We start from the raw sequence: 24,869 nt of genomic DNA, 5'->3' as shown, positions 1-24,869 counted from the left end.
AAACCTCTGGCCTGGGCTGTTGCTGCTGCTTTTGAAGAATGGGGAGGCAGTCGTTATCCAAAGCTTGGGACCAAGGCTCCAGCCCCTGTCCCTAATCTTCTGGATCCAAGGCCTCCTCTGCCTCAGGGGTTCTTCGTACTCTCTGTCGATGTTGTTCGTACCTCCGCTGTATACTTCCTTCTCTCCCCTGTGCTTTTCTCCTCTCAAACCCAAACGAGTTTTCCTTGGGACATAAGAAACAACTTCTTCCTTGATTTTTCAGCGCTGGTTATTTGAAATTTAGAATTAGACATAATTAGTAGTGAAAGTATTCCAAAAAGAAGCTTTAAAGAAATCAGTGTTATTTATGAAAAACAGTGTAGGCCCGTGAGACTACTTGGGTAGCCCTTATAAAACAGGGCTCATAGAAGAGATGGTTTCAACAATAGAACCTCAGGTTGTGGACTGCATTCAGAGGGTCTGACGGTTTAACGCAGGAAGGAGGTTGGGATGAGCAATTTGACTCTGGTAGAGTCTCTCAAATCACATTCAGTCTGGAAACCCACTTTCTGCCAAAACTTATGTGTGGAGCCTCCACCCCTGGCAAGAATTTCCTCATTGCTCTAGAACTAAAGCAGGGGCACTGTGAATGCTTGTGCATCTCCTTCCACTGGTGATAATGGCTACACATTAGGGCACCCGTAACCGCAGGCCAGGTGCCCTGCAGAGCTGCGTGTCTGTTACTCACTGAATCTTGACTATCACTGTCCTCTAGGCCAGGCTCAGCAAAGTGAGGAAGTTTGCCTGAAGACACACAGGTTTTCAGGGGAGAAAGGTCAGAGTTTAAACCCCGATCTGTCCAATCTCAGGAATCCTGGTTACGGGAACCGTGTGGGTAATTCTGGATCATTTATTCTATCGTGTGGGTTGTCATTCTTAGTGTAGTCCCTTTGGTTATCAATGAGGTTCATGAGCTGACCCAGTCCAGCCTGGGCTGGCGTTCACAGTCAGGATGCTAGCAGCGGGCAGTTGGCAGGCAGGCAGCCGTCGAACCTCCTGAGCAAGGCTCCCTGCCGTCCAAGTGTGTGGTGTGTGACCTAAACATGCGCAGTTGGCATACATAGGCCTGGAATAGACTCCTCCCAGAGTGAGGCAAGATGCTCGTTTGTTCATTTATAGCTAGGAATATTTCTTTTCAATATCCAGATCATCTATACCTGCTGGATTCCGTTTTTTCCTGGAGGGAACGGAATGAATAGCACTGAGTTCTCAGCCTCCGGCTCCCCTCCCCCGGCAGCCTGTAGACCCTTCTTGTTCTGACGGGACGATACATGGTGAGCAGTTGCCTCTTTTTTGAGGGATTGAGGAGAGGTAGGTTCTAGTTATGTCATACCTCAGATTTCTGCAGTTGGGATTTGAGGATTCTTAAATTTCAGTGACACATTTAAGAGAAGCTTAGAGTTGGGTTATCCTACGATTGGCCATTCTCATTTTTTATGGATCGATTTTCTTACCACCTTTTAGAGGCAATCTTCTTCCAGGGTTTCAGGAAAACCTTTATTTGTCCCTTGTACCAGATACATTAATATGATATTTAAGAACTAGGTCCTATTTTTTACACATGATATTTCAAGGTATCATGAAGTGAATGGTTCTTATTAGAGATTACCTTTGTGCTCTGAAGGAAATAGCTCTTTGGAAAAATATAGTTTTAAAAATGCCTTAAAGTGTGTATGTTTTTTAAAAAAAAAAGTGTGTATATGTGTGTGTGTAAAGTTATAGTTTTATAGCAAAAGCTTCTTGGAAAATCTTTTCTGTAGATACTTTAGAATTTATTGGGCGTTTGCTCACAGTCAGGCATTGTGTTAAACTCTTTAAATAGTGCATTTAACCCAGACACCATTTTCTGCTCGACACTATGGGTTTGGGGAAAAAAAGGACCTGAACAGTTTTACCCAAGCATGTGACTTGATTTTGACATTCAGTTGGGAAAACATATAAAAGTCTCCTTGTAAATATTTGCTGTTTAAATTGACTGAAGGGACAATTAGGAGCAGGTAAAGAGAGAAAAAAGAGAGGCGGACAGTGGGGATGGATGTGGAACATTTGGCCTGCTCAGAGAGAGGGACCTGGGAGAACAGTTAGGAGCTTTGCCGTGGGGTAGATCTTGGTGCCATCTTGTGGGTGGATCTGGAAAGAACCAAACAGACCCATACCGGCCTCTACCAGGATGCCTTGCAGAACCCCAAATTTCCATCAGCACCTAAATAAAACTGTAAGTCAGATATCAGAACTCTGGTCTAGGAACCAGTAGATTTGATTATGTCCTGTCCATCAGCAAGTCTTGATCACCCTGCCTCCAAAATGCCCCAAAGCCATCTGCTTGTCTCCATGGCAATTCCTGGGCCACAGGGCCATCCTCTCTCACTTGGACTGCTATGGAAGCTTCCTCAGTGGTCTCCTTGCCTCTGCTGTCACGTCCCACTGCACATTCCCCACCGGGGATCCATTTAAAATATAAAGGGGATCTATTTAAAGGGATCTATTTTAAAAAATAAAAATTAGATCCTATCACTTTCTTGTATAAAATTCTTTAGTGGCTTTTGATGAAATTTAGGATAAAACTCAAGTTTCTTGTCCTGGCTTAGAAAGCTCTGCATCTTACTGCCCCTGTCTAGCCATGACCTCATCTCCTGCCCTCTTCCCCTTCCTTTCCTTGAATGTCCCCCATTCTCACCATAGGTCCCATGCACCCCTGTTCCCTCTGCCTGGGGCTCCTTCTTCCGTTCCTTGCATGGCTGCCGCCTTTTCATTCAGATCTCATCTTCCACATTGCTGCCTCAGAGAAGCCTTCCTGGACTCCGATTCAGAATAGCACCCCCGTTAGTCTCCATCACATCTCCCCCCGATAGGTAGAGCTACTGTCTGTCTTGTTCTCTGTTGGGTGTTGAATGCCTAGGAAACCAGTTAGCGTACCAGGGGTGCCCAACAAAGATTGGTCAAGTGGGTGAATGCTGCTTTCCAGGTTCTTGGTCTTATTTCCACTAAATACAGGTTAGGGTCAGGTGATTTTAGACCTTCCCCAATGGAGCATAAAAAGACCACAGGAATTCAGTCCCCCTGAATTGGGTCTTGTTCTCATCATTGTCCTTTACCAACTGTTGAACCACACTGCTCTGAGCTTCAGTTTCTTCATCATTAAAATGGAGTTAATCAGGGGAGCCTGGGTGGCTCAGGGTTAAGCGTCTGCTTTCGGCTCAGGTCATGATCCCAGGGTCCTGGGATCAAGCCCCACATCAGGATCCCTGCTCAGCAGGAAGCCTGCTTCTCCCTCTCCCACTCCCCCTGCTTGTGTTCCCTTTCTCGCTGTGTCTCTGTCAAATAAATAAATAAAATCTTCAAAAAAAATTAGCTGTTGAGTAAACATCGATTCAAAAATATTTCTTAAATGCCCACCGTGTGCCAGGGACTGTTTTGGATATTGGAAATACAGCAATGAGTAAAGCATATAAATCCCTGTCTTCATAGAACTTACATTCTTAGTGGGAGAGGCAGACAGTAAAGAAGATAAATAGTAAAACACGGAGTTTTGCAAATGATGACTGAGAGCTACAGAGAGAAAAACAGCAGGCAAGGGATAGGCTATGTTGGTTTGGGGGAACAGAAGTTTTAGGTAGATTGGTATTCTGTATCTCTTTTCTCTCCCACCCCCACCCATGATCAAGATTCATAACCCTGGTTTGGCCTTCTAGTGTCACTTCTAAATGTTAGGTCAGTTAGGCAAACAAAAGAAATCTGATATGTGGTTTGTCAAAGTTTCAATAATAATTTATTTCGTGTTTCTGTTAGCCATATTTACAAATATTACTTTATTAAAATACAAAGAGACTACTTACAATCTCTCCTTAACAATCAGTATTAATAACACATATCTAAAAATCCAGAAGACTAAACTCAGCAACTTGTATAATTACCAATATCCATGAACATAGTGTTCTGTATTGTCAAAAGATATCAATTGCTTTTCAAGCTGAAAGATTAAATCAAAGCTGTGATACTAAACTTAGCTTGAAGAGGACTATTCTCTTTTAAATATTAATGTGCACAACAAATTATTAAGAGGGCCGTGACCTTGAAACATTAGGTCAGTTTGATTCTGATTTTCATACACAAAGAAAGGAAGAATGCAGGAATTCTATAGTTCTGATCCCCTTTTCCAGAGCAGTTGGGAAGTTGTTTACTCTTTGAGGGCCCACTGCTGACGTCCGCTCACTGAGTAATGTCATCAGATTTCCTGGTGGTGGTTATTTTGGGGGGGCAGTGGTAAGTAGTTGTCCGGCTCTGCTGGGACACTGCTTGACAGAGGTCCTGAGAGCCGGATATACCCCGTAGACAGGATGTAAGGTTAAAATGCAATCTAGTTAAGTAAATAAGGGTTTGGTGGTAAAATACAGTTGCTGAAACATTACTGTTTTAAAATGATATCATTAAAATTATACTGAGGCAAAATTAATAATTTTTAAAAAATCTATAGCTGCTTTTATTTCTTAAAATGAATGCAGTGGTGAGTTATTTTTGTAAGTTGAGATCATAAAGTTATACTGTCCTTTGTCTGTGAAAGTTATTTCACCCACTTTTGGTGTGGACCGTGTGCTCAGAGTTGTTTTCCTGGGAGGGATAAGGCTTTGCCCTGAGCCATTCATACTTTTATCTTGTCCCTCAGCTTGTAATCAACTCTATACATACATATATGTGTGTGTGTACACACGTATGTATTTTTTTAAACATGCTAGTCGTTATCATATTTTTAAATTTTATTAATTATTAACCTTAACTTTATTTTTTTTCCTCTTGGTTTCCTTAAGTTTGTACTGTTGACTTTCTCAAACTTAGTGACTTGAAAGCTTGGTAAATGTATTTAATTCTTGTTTGGTGACAGAAGGATTTAAGGCTATTAATCTTGCCTCTGAGTAAAATTTAGCAGTATCCCGTAAGTTTCATTAAATGGTATTCTCATTTTTATTATTTTCCAGGTAATCTGTAGGTATAATTTGCATTTCCCTCTCTGACCCAGCAATTACAAGTTAATATTTAAAAAATTTTCAGGGCAGTGGTGTTTCTTGATTTTGCTTAAGCTCATGTTTTTAATTTCTGGTTTGTTGGCATTATGGTTGAAGAATAAAAATGGTACCATTTTTACTTTTAGCAATGTGTTTTTAAAGTTTTCTCTGTGACCTAGTGTATTATATGTTTTTACACTAGTCATAAATATTTCTTTTTCTCCTTTGAGACTTTTTTGTCTACTTGACCCTTCAGAGCCAATTTCATAAGTATCCTCTGTCAGAGGCTACCGCTCCCCACTCACGTAGGAGACCCAAGTACTGCCTCGCTCCTGCCTTATCTTGGGCAGTAGCAGCGGGCTTCCTGCTCGTGAGTCTTCTGCTTTCTCCTATGAAATTGTCCCCCCATGGGCGCCTGGGTGGCTCAGTCGTTAAGCGTCTGCCTTCGGCTCAGGTCATGATTCCAGGTCCTGGGATCGAGCCCCGCATCGGGCTCCCTGCTCGGCGGGAAGCCTGCTTCTCCCTCTCCCACTCCCTCTGCTTGTGTTCCCTCTCTCGCTGTGTCTCTCTGTCAAATAAATAAATAAAATATTTAAAAAAAAAAAAAAAAAAAAAAGAAATTGTCCCCCCTGCTATAGAAAGTTAGCGAAATGATTTTCCTTCTCTTTCTCCTGTCATTTTCTTCCTTCTTTCTCCTGAGTAGGTCCGTTGCATTCTCCAAGCAGTCGGTCTGTATCCTTCTTTGTACTTTCTTTCATTCATTCCTTTAAACTTTGTAAAAACTGACAGGACCTCTTTGTTCAGATTGGTCTCAGTGCCTTGCTTTCCTTCTGAGTGCCCCGTGAGCGTATGATTGTATAGAGCAGACCTGGCTTTGAAGGCTCTCCGGGCCTCCTTGGATCATCTCAGGACTGCTGGCTTTGGCATCAGCTGCGCCCCTCGCCGTGAGGCTGGCCTGCAGCTACCCAGTGCAGGGGGAGATCGTGCTGGGGGAGGTCTCTTCTCCTCAGCCTCCCGCCCTGTCACAGAGACCCCTCAGTCTTAGGTCTGGGATAGTAGTGGCCCTCGTTCTTAGGATTTCGAGAGACGAAATTGTTACAAAGCAGATCAGAACTAGGCTGGTGTCCCATAGTTGGCAGGCGTCACCTTCTAGCAGTGAGAGATAAACAGGGACTTGCCCCATCACTGAGCAAGCTTTGTTTCATTTGTTCACTGGGGATAGATCGCTGCTTGAGGGGAGACATGGGAGGTGGGCAGTCAGGAAATATCTTGCGGGAAAGCTTACAGATCTAGGTCTTCCGCTGCAGATTTTTTTGCCATGGAATCATACCACCACCCAGAGGCCTGGGGATCCCTTCAGTACATACAGTGGTTCTGGGAAAATTGCAGAAATTTGTCTCCTCCTCTGGGTAGCAACTCAGTGCCGGCATCCATCACTCAGGGCTGTATTTCAGCCCCGTATTCTTCCTCCCCTGGGCTCCCTTATGCAGTGCATAGACTGCCCAAACCTTCCAGTGGCCCTGGCTTTGCAGTGAAATCCCAGCTGCCACTTGCTGACTCTGTGGCGTTAAACAAGGTACTTGGAACCTCAGTTTTCCAACCGTAAACCTCTCTGTGTTACTATAAAGATCGAGCAAGATAACACACGTTCAGCAATTAGGATGACGCCCAGTATATGCTAAGCCCCTCCGTTGGTGTTATGATTATTATTACTCATTGGGATTTGGTTATGACATTGTATTTATCTGTGTCGTTTTAGTGCTAAGTTCTCAAGTAGATAGGCAATTATTGATGAACATTGTGCTCCTCTGTAAAATGCTCTGATGTCGCATGATTCTAACTGCTGGATTTCATTGTGTGTGTGCCATTCTTGAAGTAAGATTTCATGGTCCATCAGGAGAAAGATAGAAGGCATCAATGTTCATTCAGTGTCTAGTTTGGGGGGGCCCTTTATATTGTAAACTCATTTGTCTTTGTAACAAGTGAGAAAAGGCTGAGGAAGGTTGAGTAATTCACTTAAAGTCCTACACAACTAGGAAAAGCAGAGCCAGGATCAGATTCATTTTATTTCTCCCTCCCTACTCTGCACCTTTCCTGAGGGTTAGAAGGAGATCCCTGGGATTCTGTGTAATAACTATTTATGTAATTTTTCTCTGGAGTAAAAATCTCACTTTCATCTGTGGCACTGATTAGAGAAATTTTAAAGTGAGCTTATCTTTAAAAAATACATAATTTTTAAGCATACCTTTTTCTTACAGGTAGCAGTAGCTGATGTGCAGTTTGGCCCCATGAGATTTCATCCACATCAACTCCAGGTAATAATAAGCCATACTGTAATTTTTACATATTGATTTTCTTTAAAGAGGGGGAGGGAGAGGGCCTAACAGTGAGAACAGTTTTCTATTTTAGGTAATAGTATTGGATCAATGGTAAATTCCTGAAGCTGATAATAGTACTCTAGTTATACAAGAGAATATAGTTTTCTTGGACACACATGTGTGTGCACCCTACTTTGAAAGGTTCAGCAATAAAGAAAAGAATGTGCATAATTGTGGGGGGGTAGGGGGAGAGCAAAGGGAGCACAATCTTAACAATTGATGAAAACAGAAGGGTCCACTAACGTTCATTGCACTCATAGCTTCTCTGTAGGTTTGAAATTTTCCAGTATAAAAAGGCAAAAGCATGGTCTTTTCTGTGTTGCTGAATATGCTCTATCAGAAAATATTTAAATGATGAAAATATTAGACGACATAAGCTATTGAAATTGAGCTCCAAAGTTATTTGATGCTTCCTGCACACAAACCACGTCTCCTGTTAGGACTGGCAGAGGTGTGCATTTGTGGTAGTTGTGCACTTGGGGAAACTTAGAGGAGCTAAGCCTTGGGGGACAGGGTCCCCGTCAGCTTTGCAGTCTTTCTCACAGGCTGCCCACCTCCACCTTACCAGTGTTGCCCTCATGAATCCATCTGGGTCTGAAGGGACGGAGTGGTGCGCTTTTGACCCAGACCTGGCCGGGGGTGGGGGTTGGGGGGTGCCTGGCTGGAGAGGCGAGAGGCAGCAGGCCAGGCCCCGGGACAGCGAGCCATCACCCTGGGCCAGGGGCACAGCTGCCACCCCTCGAGCCTGGCGCTGTGCCTGTGTCGCTTAACTGACGGTTTTCTTTATTTTGTCATTTGCTATCAATGAGAACTTTATCGATTTTTATTGAAATGCAGTTGACCTACAATATTATATTGGTTTCAGGTGTACAACAGAGTCATTCAACATTTATACACATTAGGAAGTGACCATCACTATATCTCTAGCTACCATGTGTCACCACATGATGTTGTTACATATTGTTAACTATATTCCCCCTGCCATACCTTGTAACCCCGGGGTCATATATATTTTATGACTGGAAGTTTACCTTATTTATTTATTTATTTACTTGAGAGCAGGGGTCAGGGGGTTTTGGGGAGGGGCAGAGGGAGAGGGAGAGAGAGAATCTTAAGCAGGCTCCAGGCCCAGCGTGGGGCATGGAGCCCGACGCGGGGCTGGATCTCACAACCCTGAGATCATGACCTCAACCAAAATCAAGAGTCAGATGCTTAACCGACTGAGCCACCCAGGCACCCTTGGAAGTTTACCTTTTAAAAATCACTTTCCCCTAAGACAAATATCATATGATTTAACTTACATGTAGAATCTAAAAAAATAAACCACCACCAACAACAAAAAGCAGAAGCAGACTTATAGAGAACAATCTGGTGGTTTCCAGAGGGAAGGGAGGTTGAGGGATTACCTAGCTGGTTATGAGGTATTATATTTTGGTCTGCTTGAAATCTTATCATCAAAGTAATTTCTTTTAACTTGGAGGAATTACATAAAATCTTGAGTCAAAACATTTAATACATTATTTAAAGTTTTAAGTATTTGGGGCAGCTTGGTGGCTCAGTCGGTTAAGCATCTGCCTTCGGCTCAGGTTATGATCTCGGGGTCCTGGGATCGAGCCCCACATCAGGCTCCCTGCTCAGGAGGGAGTCTGCTTCTGCCTCTCCCTCTGCCTCTGCCCCCCACTCATGCTCCCTCTCTCTCTCTCTCTCTGAAATAAAATCTTTTTAAAAAATAAAGTTTTAAGTATTCTAAAAGCTTGACTAAAGTAGTTTTCGTTTTTGCCATCTAAGGACTTGTCTAGTTAACTTACTGTTAACTAAAATAAGTATTTGTGTGTCATAATTGAAATAATTTTAAGATAAAATGCTTAATCAAGCTTTTGTTGAGTTCTGCCAATGAGCTTATTAGCAAAAGAATAAGTATATGACCCATGCACTTGGACTTCCAGACAAGAGCAGATAAAATAGCACTAATTTGGGGGAGCTGAGTGATAATGTCCCTGATTTATGTGTAGGAGGATTTCTATCAACAGATTATTATGTTCACATCTGTGTATTTGCCTTGAAAACACTTGGGAGTTTTCTGTGGCATGTTAAGAAATTACCGTTCTAACAACTTTTTTTTAAAAAAGTGTTCACACTTTTTTGATTCAGGTACTTTTAGTGTTTACCAAAGAAGATAACCAGTGTAATGGATTCTGCAGGGCGTGTGAAAAAGCAGGGTTTAAGTGCACAGTTACCAAGGAGGCTCAGGCTGTTCTTGCCTGTTTCCTGGACAAACATCATGACATCATCATCATAGACCACAGAAACCCCCGGCAGCTGGACGCAGAGGCGCTGTGCAGGTGAGGCCGGGACGCGGGCCTCGGTAGCCCCACTGGCGTGTGTGACAGTAGGAGCAGCCCAGAGGTACACCAAGTTAAAGTCACTGTCTTCTAAGTTGCCTTCTTTGCACATAAAATAAGTAAGACATAAGGACATCATTATTTCTAGGATTGATCTTCCTCTGTTTTGTTTTACTTTGCTTAAAACAGTAAAAAAAAAAAAAAGAAAACCATTAAGGGTTAAAATGAAACCCGATCTGTAACTAACTACAACCGTCACCTGCATGTTACTGCAACAGGAGCTAATAAAATCTTCCAGATGTTTTTAAAGTTATAAAAAATTGAAAACTGTCTTCTAATGTTAGGCGAATGTGCCTTGTTTATAGTACTTGCAGAATATCAAAACATGTGAACTGGGTTGCTTAACAGGAGGTTTTAGAGAAGTATAGATTGTCATGTGTGCATGTCCTCTGCTAAGTTCCCACCCCTGACATCCAGCCTCTGTTGGGGGGGGGGGGCGGTTCCCAAGGGAAAGCTCTGAGCTGCAGAAGTTCTCTTTCTTGCTGAGCCCAACCTAATCCCCTTTCCCAGATTTGCAGCATTCAAGGGCAGGAATGGTCTTTCCTGGGTGGAGCATATCCTCACTGGTCTTGGCAGCTCCTAACAGTGAGGTTTCATATCCCAGCCCCGTCAGGGCTGCTTCCTCTGAGTGTCCTCTTCCAGGCAGTAGCCCTTGTAAGCGTGGTTCCAGAACCGAAAATCTCACACCAGGTTTGGATGGGCCAGTGAAGAGTAAGCAGAATAGCCATCCCCCTTAGGCTGTCCAGGGAGAAGATGATTACAAATGCAGCCCCTGAGCATGTTCCTTTCCTGAGGGCTGTGTCACGGCCTTGGCCAAGAATCTCTGGTTTTTCTTGCTAGCTGTGTTTTACCACATCATCTCCATCTTGTTAGCTGAGGGTGTGTGTGTGTTGTGTGTATGTGTGTGGGGGGGAGGGTCCTTGTGCCATAGTTAGTTTTCTAGAGGCAAGAGTAGGCCCTGATTGAGTTTTCTAAGTCACTTTCATCTCAATTCTGGTTGTGCCTGGTTTACCTCCCTTAAGATCATCCCTTTAAGGGAACCTGCCCACTGTGGAGTGTTCCTTCAAGGAGTCATGCCAGGCTCTCCCTCCTGAACTTGTTCACATGCTCTCTGTCCCTCTCCTGACTTACACAGTTCATGAGGCCTTAGCCCTGGCAGAGCTCTGTCCTTTCCTTCCTCTTGCTTTTGGGATACCTAATCAGCACCACCTGTGAAGGGTTTTCATCAGTTGCTGACTTATCTAAACAACCAGCATTCTTCTGTATCTCTCTACTGGGGACATTTGGAACTCCTCACACTCCTTATCAGATGCCTTGCTGAAGGCCAAATATTCTGTGTCTGTGATATTTCCAAATCCACTGGTTGAGGAACCCTGCTTTGCCAGTCTTCTCAGTTCTGGGCACTGTCTTTGGCACTAGAGCTCCACAGGTAAGTAAGACATGGTTCTTGCCTCTGAAGAGCTACTGTTCCAGTTGGCAGGGCAAGTGAGTGATTTCAGTACAGGCTCCAAGTGCCCACGAGGAGGTATATGCAAAGTGCTGCAGTTGCCTGTGTTGGCGAGAGCTGTTCCAGGAGGAGGGGGCAGCATGTGCAGGAAGAGGCAGGTATACTGGGCTTCTCTGCTCGGTATTGACAGGTGCTGGGCTGGGCAGGCATGGGACGTGGCTCTGGCGAAGGCTGGAGGAGCAGCCCGGAGCCCCGTCTTGAGGGCCTTAGGTGCTGAGCCGCAGGCTTGGACTTCAGCCTGTAGGCAGTTGAGACACTGACATGGTCTGTGCAGGGGCACATCAGGAGCAGGTGGAGGGTGAGCGGCTGCCGGCTAGAGAGCGCAGGAGAAGGGCAGGGGGGCCAAGGCAAGTGAGTCACCTCTGAGGCTGTTGGAGGCCGTCTTGTGCTGATTACAGTGCCGCCTCCCCGCTTCCTGTCAAGAAACCCGTGAAGCTAACAGACAGAAGCTGACCACAGCAATTAAGAAGCCAAAGATAAGCTGATAGTTCTATCAGAAGCTGGGAGAGCAGAAGAAGGCCAGGATTCCCACTCTATCTCTTGTACCGTGGGGCCTAATGAAGAACCTCTCCTGAAACGTCTTCCGCATACTTCAGTCTCTGAAGCTGAAGTACCAAACGAACCTAAAGGAAGGAGATGGAAAGAGGCTCTGCTTCGCTGCCACGGTCGTGCTGAGCCTGGGACGCTGGAGTTGTGCTGACCAGAGAAACAGACGGCTCTGCCTTAGCTGAGCACCAGAGCCCTGCCCGAGGCCCCCCAGTCCCTGCTGCCTCCTCATGCTCTACTTTCTGTGTCCCCTGGGATCCCCAAGACCTAGAGCAGAGGGAGATGGACAGAGACCTGGGTTTTTCTACCATGTTGTGAGGAGGGGCAGAAGCCTAAGGAGTGTGAGAGCAGTCTTTCATGTGTTACAGTTCCAGAACAGCAGACTGCATCGGTTCTCAGGTTTAGTTAGAGAGTGGGGAGAGCCAGCCAGGAGTCCACTGTGTGCAGCTCACCTCTGCCTGCCTGCTGGCCGTGCTCTCTGAGCAGGAACTCGCATCTGCTGACTTGATCTGCAGGCCCAGACCGAAGAGGAGGAGGGCTGCCCATGCCAAGGGCCTAGCAAAGGCGTGCAAGGGAGGCTTCTCTGAGCCTCTCTGCTGCAGGCTCCCGACGGGGTTGATCTCGCTTCCCTTCAAGGATGAATGACCAGGATAAAGGCCTGTAAAAAGCTGCCAGATAACAGAGGGGAGAGAATAGCCTTAAAGACTAAGAAAATGATTCACCACAAGGAAGTGCCTTCTGAGTGCCTATGGTACTCAGAAGAAATGAAGAACTGTTCCTTTGTGCACCAGGAGCAGGGCTCTGTCATGAAAGGGAAGACTTGATAAAGGGAGGTGAAGGAAATAAAGCCCTACATGGGAGCCCAGAGGGCACCAGCAGAATTAGATCTAGGTTGAATGCAGGAGCAAGACTCAACTCGGGTGCCGGACGCCTTCGACCATCTCTGGATTCACCTCGGTCCGCGACTCTTTTTTTCCACTGTAAATTCCATTCTTTTCCATCCAAAACTCATTCCACACGGCGGAGGGAACAGTGGTGAAGTACAAGTAATGGAGTTGTTGTAAAATGTGACTCACTGAAGGGCTTTGCTGGGCTCTTGGAGTAAGCCTCCGTCCCCTGGCCTTTCTTCCAGGGTTGTGTTGAGACCATCATCAGATTTATTTGTAGTTGCCAGTGTGTCTGGAGAATGGTAGTTGCCCCCTATACCCACTTCTACTCTTTCCTAATAACAGAATTTTTAGTGTTTAGCTGGGCCTCTGGCCACCTAGAAAATGCCCGCATTCCCCAGCTTTTCTTGCAGCTGGCCAGTGGGAGTGTCCTGTGCATCTTCTGGAAAGTATCCTGCTGTCTAGAATGTGGGTGTTGTGGCTAGAGTGTAGCCTCCGTCTTGGACCACGAGGAAGAAACCCTGTGGAGGCAAGACTCGGGAAACCCGGAAGGAGCCAGGCTCCTGGTGCTGCCGCGTGCCGTCACAGCCTTGGACCGCGTGCCTCTGCGCGTCTCTTATGTGGGAGAAGAATCTTGCTTAAGCCACTATTGTGTGGAGTTTTCTCTTATGCATAAACCTGGTGCTAACCAGCCAGCGTTGCTGTGAGAGCTTCCCAGAGTGCTCACGTGGTCTTTCAGAATCTCGTGCTAGAGATTCGTGCCCGCTCTTCTCTGACTTCTCGAAAGCTGCCTTCCTGTGTCTGGGTATGCATTTTGATGATGCCAAGTCATTTCTTTCTTCATTTTCCTGAATCTGAAGTAAAGGGTGTGTTTTTTTTTTCCAAGCCAGTTTCCTTACATTTCTATTTTCTAGTCTGTTCTTCCCCCTTATGGACCAGAAAAAGTCAGGAGTAGACCTCTGCCTTTTCATACAGTGTTAGCCCTCCTTTGCGGGTATCAACTTGCTTCCAGGTAAACATGGCCTTCCCTTCTGCTTTGTCCTTCGCCCAGCGCCCACCCTCATTCCTGTGTCCCAAGTAAGTCATCTAAAATGACTTCCCGAGTGTATCCGCACAGTTACCTGCCTGCTATTTATACCACTCAGATCTCTGTTTTTCTTCTAAAAAGATGAGAACTGGTTTGAGATAGCTGACTGCATACTTAAGTTTGCCTTTTCTTTCTTGAGATCTTTATGATACGACAGAAATATGAACACAAGAATAAGTACGGTGCCCTCAGAAGTCACGGAAATACCGTTTGTGGGCGCCTGTCTCTCCCCGGGTAAGATCTGTGCTAGGCTCCGCAGCAGCCCACAGTTTTGAGAAGTGAACTGGCCTTGTCTGTGCGAGTGTCCGCTGTGCCAGTCGCCCTTCCACGCTAGTACAGACCTCCCCGTGGCCCTGCTCCAGGCAGGTGAGTGCGGCTGTTCTCCAGGCACGGAGGCCCTGGGGGAACCGGGGACCGGCACCTGGTCGGCAGATCCGCAGTGAGCTGTCAGGAGGGCTCTTCCAGTACAGCAGCTGGGCACCCTCGCGGTTGGCCTCGCCTGGCATGGACAGGCGGACAGGAGCTGGAGGAATGGACTGGACACTAGGGAAAACAGCAACACGGAGAGAGAGGTGGGAGCTGCGTGGCCCGTGAGAGCGACTGGCTCGTCCCTGGAGCTGCGCGTCCATCCCTGAGCCACTTCTGTTCCCCACATCCCGTCTGCGCCTGTCGTGAGACCCAGCCTTGAGAAAATGAAGCCCCAGTGCTGTGAGGCAGGGCTGCGCCAGGGGGGACACGGCCACGCCGTTCGTTTAGGCATCGTCTGTGGCTGCTTTCACGCTACAGGGCAGAGTGGAGTGGTTGTGACAGAGTCTGCCTGGCTCACAAAGCCTAAAACACTTGCCATCTGGCCCTTTACAGAAAAAGTTTGCCAAACTGAGGTATCCATTGTGTATGCTGAATTGATGTCCTCTGATGCGTCTGGGAAGGCTACATTATGTACCATCCTTGGGAGAATTGAGAAGGAGTCACGCAGATGATTCTCTGTGTTCTGTGACTCCGGAGTGGTTCTGTTTCTTGAACTAACAGAACGGAAGTCATGCAGTAAGTCTTAGCTGTTCTCTGTCCCATCCCGGACACATTCTCTAGGAGGCCAGCACACTTCTGACGTGGCTGGGGCCGTCAGGGAACGGTCGCTCCGTTCTCCTGCTGGAGCCACCGTCCTGCGTGAGTGTCTTCCTTTCAGCCCAGGGCTGCCTTCCCCCTCTTCCTGTGGCATGGCTCTGAATCTTCTCCGGAGTCCCGCATGCCACCCCCCCCACCCCCCCGCCCTGGCCCAAGGTAGCGTGAGCTGTCGTACATCCCCAGTGGAGCCGTTCCTCCTCCTGCTCTCCTGGGTCACGTTGACTTCCACCCTGTCTCATCTCCTGGCTGGGTTTTCGTTCCTGGGAAGGGGTGAATGCACTCTCGGTGGGAGCCTCGTACTCCACGGGAGATTTCAGTGGCGCAGCGTCCCCCACGTCTCCTGACCAGTCCTCCATTCTTACCTGTTTCTGTCAGGTGGCGATTCTCTTCTTAACCAACTGAGCCACCCAGGTGCCCCCTGTGGCGATTCTCTTCTTTCTGATGGGTTAGAATATCTTGCATTTCCTAGTTTTGAATTTCTGTTGCTGCTGCTTTTGCCCACCTGGGAACTCTTTGTTTATATGGCTTAGGGAGCTGACCTTTGGGCTTTGTCCCCACTGTCACCATGGCCGTCAGCTTGCGGTGACACATACGTACTCACATTTCCCTTTGGCAGGGAGAGACAGATAAGCCCAGTCACGTAAACCCAAGGTAAGGAACGTTCTCCCCCTGAGGCTGCTTGGATTAACAAAGGCCAGGATGAGTAGCAGGCTCGGGTCTCAGCCAGCTGTTAGGTTCGCACTCCGTGAGCGTTAGGATTACTTGTCTGCTGAGTGCAGCTTGTGCCCTGGAGGGAGGAGGATCAAGTAGCAGAGAAGGTAAATCAGAGTGTGACTTGCTCCCTCTTCTACCTCTCCCCAACTTTAATTGTTCTACCAAGATTGAGTGTATTTATATATTTTTTAAAGAATTGCTTTACATTTATTTAAAAAAAAATTTTTTTTTAAAGGTCTATTAGATCATCAAAACTCTCTGAAAACACAGTTATTATTGGTGTAGTACGCAGGTAAGCTCTCATTTTTTTTGACCTTGAAGTTCAGGTGTCAATGTCATGCTTGCTCTTAGCAGGGGCCTAAGAGTTTATAGGCTATGACAGGTGTGATTCTTTTTAGTTTAGCATTTTCTTCTTATTTTCTTTCACTTCACCAGTTAACTCCCTGGTGGGAGTTTCTGCTCTCATGTGGGGTCTGGGATTTTGGACTGCTATTCACTTTAGAAATAGGCAAACCATGAGAGACTTCCATTCCTAGAAGTACAAGTGTTATCCAGGGACACCCCCCACGGGCCTTCTGACTCCCAAGTATCTACAAAGGTTTGATTCATATATAAACGGGGAAATTGGAGGTAAGGAAAGAATAGAAATATGTTAGGAGAAGGGCAGTATTCAAATAAATGTTAATTGGCTTATATACTTTTGTAGATAGAAGAAAGGATTCTTTGTCCTTTAAACTTTTTTCCAGAGCTTTCAGGGGAGAAAAGACTTTTTTTTTTTTTTTTTTTTTTAAGAAACTGCAAGTAGAAGAAAATGGGGAAGAATTTAAATTAAAATTTTTACATATCAAATAGGTATGTGGTTACTTCTGTATTCTGGCTGTTAGTGCAGAATCTCCATATTTCAAGCATTGCCAGAAAGTGACATACAGAACTAAAACAGAAAACTATTTTCAATTTTACACTTCTGATTGGTATATTAATCTAATTCATCAAAAGGTATTTAACATGATAGTTCTAGTATTACGTAAATTAGTGAGAAGTTAGAGGTGAGCTGTAATTGATAAAGCGGTCACTAACCCTTTGCTGTGTTCTTCTGAAGGACGGACCGAGAAGAGTCCTCTGTGATGCCCCTCATTGCTGCCGGCTTTACGAGGGTATGTACCCACTTCTTTGTGATGCGAGTATAATTCAGCCTGAGAAATTACATTTTATCTCTGTTGAGAGCCAGCAAAAGTTTTGAATTCATTTGAAGAAAAACTTTGTTGTCCTTGTGCTGTTACAGTGTAGTTTAACTTTAGAACTTGGTAATCTTAATAATCTACAACACTTTAAGTTTTTGCTCTCTCAGAATTATGCCTGCTAAAGTCATCTAAACATCATAAAATCTCCTTTAATGGCATACTCATTAAGAGTTATGCCACACGAGATGTTGTTATAATGCTGACATGTATACGTGCAACTTGAAAGGCAGCAAGGATTCTGGAAATGAGGCAGCCCAAACATGACTCCCTCTCCACCCTCAGCACTGATCTGTTGGTTTTCCCTAAGCCAAAAGGCTTCTAAAGGCTTTGGTCAGCTGGTTGCCCGTGAGCCTTGGGAATCACAACGGAGAGAACTTATGTAAGGCTGATCCTGGGGCCGATTTGTGGCCTAAATTTATATCTGGGAGGTAGTCAAGACACCCCAAGCCACAAATTTAGTTTAAAGTGGTTCTAGGTGGTAGGTCATATTCCTGGGTACCTGGCAGAAGCGAATACAGATCCTCTCCAGAGCAAGACACCTTTATCTCTGGCCTCAGAGAATCTCTGCAATTGCTCAAAGGCAGCAGCCAGCATTCCACGGACGCTGACCAGTCCACAGGAGATGAGGCACTGCGAGTGAGAACTAATAGGGGAAGGACAGCAAAAACATCCTCACAGCCCACAGACACCAGAATTATCAGACTCGAATTATAAAGGAATTATGCTTATTATATGTAAAGAATAAAAGACAAGCTTGCAAATGTCTGCAAGAAATAGAAAAACTATAAAAAGTGACACAGCAAATTCTAGGCAGAACATAATCGAATTTTGAGAAATGAACACATGATAACTGAAAATTTTAAAACGTAGTGGGTCTGAAGAAATTATCCAGCATATAACACAGAGATTCAATAATAGAAAATAAGTTAGGGAGGTTAAGAAGTGTGGAGGATAGAATGTATAGTTTAGCGTATATGTAACTGGAGTTCCAGGAGGACAGGAGAGAGAATGGGGCAGAGCGATGTTTGAAGAGAATTTTCCAGAACTGTTGAAAGACTGTAGTCCACAGATTCAGAAATTCCAGCAAATTCAAAGAAGAGTAAATAAAAAGAAGACACATCATAGTGAAAATCTCACCAGAAAAAAAAGATGACCTTCAGAAGAAGGATGACTAACAGTTAGCTTCTCAGCAGTGATAAATGGAAAATGGAAAATAGTGGGATAATACTTTGAATGGGATGAAATAACTGCTCACCTAGACTGGTAACCCCAGCAGGAAGGTTTTCAAGGATGAGGCTGACACACTTTCAGCAATATGGAAATGGAAGGAGTGCGTACGGGGTGTGCTTCAAGCAGAAGGAGGTGATTTCCAAGCGAAAGTCTTGAAATGCAAGAAGGAATGAAGCCAGAAATCGCTGAACTTGGCGGTAAATATGAGCATACGGTTACTGTATAAAACAGGCCTCGTAATGTCTAGTCTGATTAGAGATGAAGCAGGAGAAGGATGCGCAGCCGAGTCCTTGTTCACCTTTCAGGGCATAAAATTCAGAGTCCTCTTTCCCCAAGTGTCCTGAGGCAAAGAATTGAGAAAGGACCCCACTGATACAACAGATGAACTCGAGCAGAAACTTGAAGAGGAGGGAGGAGGGATGACGTGGAGGGAAGTGGGGAGCAGCAAACCTGCCGTGCACATGTGCCCGCCTGCCGCCTCCCCGTCTCTGCGGCCCGCCCTTCTTCCCCTGTGCGTGCACAAATAACCTGCAGTAGAGCTTTGTTTATAGTTAGAGAACGTACGAAATGTAAGTAAAATATCTCTATCTATCTAGGCGTCATGTTAGACCTAAAAGGAAAAACAGAGGGGACATACCAAAAGAAAAATTTGAACAATAGGTCAGTCTTTAAATGCTAGACTGTCTTAGCAAACGTAGGCGTTTTGAAGTTTTGTGGGGAGGAGGTAGAGGTAAAAGCATTTTCAGGGCTTTATCTAGCAACCGGGGGGTGGGGGAGGGCAGGCAATGGAAGTATTCCAGAGTGTTCATCTGGGAAATGTGCAGACTAGAACATCTGTTCTCTGGGAGATCGTCGATTCTGGGGGTGACTGGCATCTTGTTTTCAAATAGTAGTAAGGAAATCTATGTCGGCCCTTGAGATCAGTGAGAAGGAAGGTAACAATTAATAGAAAAGTTTAACAAACCTTCCAAATTCACAAGAGGAACTGTGAAATTTATAGCAACTTGGTCAAACTGGCTGACGAGGAAGAAGCAGCAACAGTGTGAAGCCAGTCATGAAGACACAGCAAGATAGAAGGAGTAAAATCAAATGCATGTGAACGGACTAATTTCTCCCATTTTTTAAAAAGATATGCTGCTGGACTGGGTTATTAAGTGTAGTTATATGACATTTCTAAGACAAAGTGATAAAACCTTAGTAATAAATGAACAAAGGTAGCAAGTAAATGCAGACAAAAAGCACAGAAATTCCAAGAGTAACATCCAATAATATGGAACTTAAGATTTTACTTTATACACACACAATTTTATATAAAAGCACACATTAGATTATTATTGGTTTTGTGGTCCCCCCCCTTTTTTTTTGACAACTCCCAAAGCATACACCCATATCAACACCTCCCCCCATTGCCTCACCTCCAGGAATCCATACTAAGTTGTCTGAGAACAACCCAAGTCAGCCAGTGTGAAGGTGAGTGTTCCTGTAAGTACAGAATCTGGGGTGGGAAGCTGTGGATCACCTCTTGCTGGTGGATCCGAGGTCATGCCCCACCTCCAACCTACTGGGCAAAGCATTCACACAGGGAGAAAAACTGCCCCAGCTAGCTTTGAAAATCTTTATGTTATTATTCTTGAGCTTCAAAACTGGCTATTTTTAAAAATTTTTTTTTAGCAAGGACCTCTGAAGCTTCCACTTTCTAGTGAAACTTGGGGATAGATGATGTGCCCTGCCTTGGATTCTTCGCTTACCGACAGCCACCAGAAGTCATGAAGCTTTATGTTTGTATGAGGTCTCTTTGAAAGGGCATAGATGTGTGTTGGGAGTGCGTGTTTGAAATTCCCCACAAGGCAGCACCCTGGCACAGCGTGTGGACTGGAGAGAGCATCCTGGGAGAAGGGATAGCACACCTCAGTCCTTCTGTTTTCTTAGTGTAATCGAGCTATCATGAAGCTGACTTGAAAATGCAAGAGCGGCTGACGCACACATTCTCCGCCCTCTCACCCACATGCTCAGTCATGGGGTCCTCTGAAGCCGTTGCTAGAACCACTCTCGGGGGCACGTCCCCAAGCACAGAAGCTTTAAAGTAGTCATTGTAGAGGTACATGACCTGGCAAATAAGGAGGGAGCAGCAGGCTCACCATTATGTAGATGATTAATTCAAGTGGATGGCCAGTCCTCAGAGACCTCAAGTGAAAACTAATCTTCCTCTAAGCAGAGTCCCGTACCTTCACATAACAACAGGATACTGAGGTGACCGAGGGCACGGTGACTCTCCCGGGTCCCATGGCTGGTAGGCAGTGATGCCAGCGCCGGAGTCAGCCCTAGACCTAAAAGCCAACCCTGCAGTGGGGTCTCTGGTCTTCAGCGGGCAGTCAGCTATTTTATGGGTTAGTGCCATTGTTCAGGATTTCAGGATGGATGGAGACCTGCTTGCTTCGTCAGTTGGACCTGGTGGCACAGCCAGGCATTTGCTGACTAACATCTGAAAGGTTCAGGCTTGGTGTATCTCAGTGCTGGTTGTGCGTGAGAATCCCCTGAAAAGCTTCCCTAGAGAGTCTCTTTCAGGTGGTGTTGGGAGGGGCCTGCACATTGGTATTAGTTTGTAAGATTGCAGGTAATTCTAATAGCAGCCCAGGGTTGAGAACCACCGGGTGGGGCCCAGCAAGGTGGGCGTGATAAAGGCTCTGGAAAAGCGAGGTTGAGTCAGCTCCGGAGTCCATAGGGTTTGTGGGCGAGGAGGCGGGCTGCTGCTGCAGGAGTAGGAGCGGCACAGCTGTCTCCCAAGCGTCCCTGGACCCGGGGCCCTTCTCTGCCCTCCATGCCTCGTGGCATCTTTGGGACGTACTTGGAGAAGGGCTGGGAAGACTGCATGTTCACAAGCAGAGCAGAAGTAGCGAGGGAGGGGCAGAAAGCAGGGGCAAGATGCTCTACATGGGGTCCCACGTGCTTATTTTGTAACTTCGATGTCTGCCTTTGGGGTGAAGAAGTTTGGATATACACATTCATACCCAGTGAAAAATCTGGTTGCGTGCCTGGGAGGCCATTTATAAATTCACGTGGTCCGCATCCCAGGATCGCACCTGCAGAGCTGGTGAGGCCAGCCGGGCCCTTGGACGGCGCCAGTCCCCACCCCCTTGTGTGCTGGCAGCAGCACAAGCGCTGTGCCCAGGGAGCTCCTCCCTGTTTGCCTGGGCAGCAGCAGACGCCCGCGCGGGTGGACGGCCTTCTCCGGGGTTCTGTGGAGTCGGGGCTGACCAGGAACGGACGGCAGGGCCAGCGCCCTCCTCCTCTCTCAGTGGGTGAGAGCTGGTGGGCACGGCACCCCTCTGACTTCTGTGAGTGAGGAAGGCTATGTGTTGGCCTGTGGGTTAGGGACCACCACGCCCCTGGCCAGCTGGCCTTCCCCGCTCCCCTCCGAGGGACAGAGCAGGCACCGTCCTCTGTGGTCGAGCGCTTGCCCGCTGCCGCACTCGGTTCTCACGGTCATCCGCGGTGGCTACGAGCGGGATAGTCTTGTTCTGCAAGTGGGGAAGCCAGCCCAGGAGGGTCATAGGGTTTATAAGGCATGAACCTGGGGCTGGGTTATTAGCTTGCTTGACACTCAGACAAGATCCTGATCACTGTTTAAATGGGGGGCTATTCACCTTCGCTGTGGCAGAGGCAAGAGCTCTCTGAGGGGCCCGTGTCCCAGACAGGTCTGGCGTTGGCTCGGAGGTGGTGTCCTGTAGAGGCCCTGCCCTGCCTCTTCGGCCTCAGCCTCCCCCTCTCCGTTAGAGTAGTAGCCACGCATCGAGCAAGTGAAAGCGAGCGCTGCTCATGGAAATAGGGGTGAGTAAATATTCCCAAATACTTCTTCCACCTGAATGGAACCATGTGACAGAACAAGTGAGTTCTAAGATGTCTTCATGGAATCCATAATTTGGTGGTGGAATGGGTCCATGCTTCTCAGAACTGTGTAATTTGCTTTGTGGTGCGGTGCTTCCTTTATGTAAATGTTATTATCCGAGGTAGTCATTGTCCACAGCAGTGAGAGCTGCTGGGCAAAGCCACGGCCCTGCCAGCACCTCTCACGTGGAGGGCCATCCTCTGATGCCTTGGTTGAGCCGTGGTTAGAGGTGGGTGTAGAAAATGTCGCCTGAGTGGGGGTTATCTTTGTGAAATACTGGTGCAAAGAGAAGTGCAAGCGTGTGTTTGCTTACTGTGAGCTTGAACAGCTGTAAGGAGGACAGCATACTGTGCTTGAATAAGGGAATATACTCTGGAAGTTAATATAAATAGGACTTCAATAAGTTTCTTCCTTCTACTTATTCTAGCCTCCGATAGTGACATGCAGACAACCAAAATTCTCTTACCTCAAACAAAGCATTCTTAAGCCCTGCCTTCTTAAAAGTTAATTTGGTACCCACAGGTTTTCATTTCTCAGTTCCTGTTCATCACTAAAGGTGATGTATTTTTTAGATTTCGGTTACCCACTTGAGAAGTCTGTTGAAAAGAGTTATTTTTATTGATAGACATATTAAAGATGCACATTTGTTTATCCACAACATCTCCTTTCTCTTTGTAGAGGTATGTGGAAAACCCCAGCCTCATGGCCTGTTACAATGAACTGCTCCAGCTGGAGTTCGGAGAGGTGCGGTCCCAGCTAAAACTCAGGTAATTAATCCCGCCACTTCTGGAATACCCACGTCACACCACGCAGGGCAGCTTTGCCAGTGAGGTCTTGGGTTGTGGCTCTTTTGGCTCTAACTGACCTCCTGCTGAAATGGGAGGGGGTGGTGACCTGGCAACTCTCCTGATCCAGACTCTTAGCGTCTGCCTGGGTGTCTAGCAAGTGGTTACTTTAGTGATGGGACACTCACACTTAAAGATGGGGCTCCAAAAGAATCATAAATGAAAAAGCAGGCTGTAAAAGTATATACTGAATTATCTGTTTAGTTTTTTACGAAAAAAAAAAAACTTGTATACAAACACCCAACCTATTAATACTAGTTATCTTTGCTAGGTGACATGTTTTCTTTTCCACAGATAAGCATTTTGTAGTTTGCTCCTGAGCAACAGTTTTTTGTTTTGTTTTGTTTTTAGTGAAATGAGTAGAAACCTAGTTCCTTGTACAATAGGAAAAGCAAAAAATTAGTAAAATTATATGACTTTGACAGAAGGAGAAAAAAATCAGCAGCTCTTTGTCATCCTAGGTTTCTTTCTTGAGTGGTGTGCTATTCTTTAATATTTCCAGGGATCAAGGGGAGAATGAAATCACTCTATATGCCCAGGGCAGAGATAAGGGGGTCAGGCCTTGGAGGAGGAAGATTAGTAGGGACCAGCACAGGGTTCCACATGCAGGGAGGGGAAGTACTTCACAGACCAAAGGAAATGAAGGTTGAGGTAGCAGAGTTCTGGTGAGCAGACATGTTTTAAGGCTAGTAAAGTGTCCAAAAGAGTTTTGTTGCCAGATTTTGCCAGGAAACTAAGGTGGATGGCTGCCTTGAGGCCTGCTCCTCCCTCACTCCGGATGCGGCTGACTGCAGCATCCCTACAGTGAGCTAGGCTACCGGCCACTCTGAGATTGTAAAGCGGGATTTTGGAGCAGTCAGTGATGCTAGAGCTTATTGGGTCCCGTCAGGATGCAGCAGCTGACACCCAGGGAGATTAAGTGAGTTAGATCTGAGACCTTCCAAGCAGCACACAGCACAGGGGATCCTTCGGGTTGTAATCAGCCTTTTCCAAACTGCAGTCATTGTCTCTCCTCCAAATCTAACTGTAACCTCTGACCTTTTCTTCCTCAATACCTTAGCTTAGTGAACACAGCATCATTTCCCCTGTGGTCCTAGACTGAAACCACTGTGTCTCCTTCACACATCCCTAACCAGTCATTCACCCAGTCCTGTTGATTTTGCTTCCTGAGTATCTGTGGAATATGCCAACTTATCTTCCTCTTTAGGCCACTCTTCTCTCTTACCTGGATTATTGAGCCATCAGTTAGTCTCCTTACATCTTTCTTGACTCCTCTTTGTCATTAGTAACATGCAACTCCACTTGTGTGTCAGCTCTGCACCTCCCCATTGCCTTCAAGATAAAGTCCAAGCTCTAAGGTATGGCCTACACAGCTCTCTGTGGTGCGTCTTCTGCTTACTTCTCTGTCCCCATCTGCCATCATGGCCTGCTTTGTTCTCTGCACCAGCTGGCAACCAAAGGGAAAAGTCCATTATCGAGGGCCATATGAAGATATGAAGGAAAGGAGATGTGGGGCTAGAGAGCTGGGAGAAATCCAGACTTGTTCTGCCGGATGTTAAAATGTGCTAACAAGGTATAAGAAGCACCTTTGTGTTATTGCTAGATCAGTTAACTGGAATGTAAAGTGTAGAAATAGACTTGAGTATATTTAAGAATTTAGCATATGATCAACATGGCAGCTTAAATCAACATGGAAAAGGGCAGACTTTTCAGTGAATAGAATTGTGACAACTTGTTAACTGTTTGGAAGGAAAATTAAGTTATATCTTGATCTCACACTTAACCCTAAAATAAATTCCAGTGACTTAGAGACTTGATGTTAAAAAGTAGGGCTACATGAGTACTAAAAATATAAGTGAACATATGTAATTGGATGATGAAGTCTTTTTAAATTCAGCATGGCATAAAAGCCAGATTGGGTATAGGAAGAGAGTCAGATTGAACACTATAAAAATGTTAAGCTTGTCTACAATTTCTTTTAA

The 24,869-nt window shown here is 45.9% G+C and overlaps 1 protein-coding gene across 2 annotated transcripts in view; it reads left to right on the top strand.

Annotated features, from left to right (window-relative positions):
• PDE8A (phosphodiesterase 8A) overlaps positions 1–24,869 on the top strand; it is a 155,572-nt gene that overhangs the window by 64,675 nt on the left and 66,028 nt on the right. For both annotated transcript variants that reach the window (XM_032392017.1, XM_032392018.1), the window contains exons 2-6: positions 7,298–7,354; positions 9,569–9,759; positions 15,921–15,977; positions 16,785–16,839; positions 22,721–22,809. In XM_032392017.1, coding sequence (XP_032247908.1) covers positions 7,298–7,354; positions 9,569–9,759; positions 15,921–15,977; positions 16,785–16,839; positions 22,721–22,809 — 449 coding nt within the window. The remainder of the gene's footprint in view (positions 1–7,297; positions 7,355–9,568; positions 9,760–15,920; positions 15,978–16,784; positions 16,840–22,720; positions 22,810–24,869) is intronic.

The sequence above is a fragment of the Phoca vitulina genome, unplaced genomic scaffold (assembly GCF_004348235.1).
Source record: "Phoca vitulina isolate PV1807 unplaced genomic scaffold, GSC_HSeal_1.0 scaffold65, whole genome shotgun sequence".
Lineage (NCBI taxonomy): Eukaryota > Metazoa > Chordata > Mammalia > Carnivora > Phocidae > Phoca > Phoca vitulina.
The sequence above is the reverse complement of the archived record's forward strand: the minus strand, read 5'-3'. Positions and strand labels throughout refer to the sequence as shown.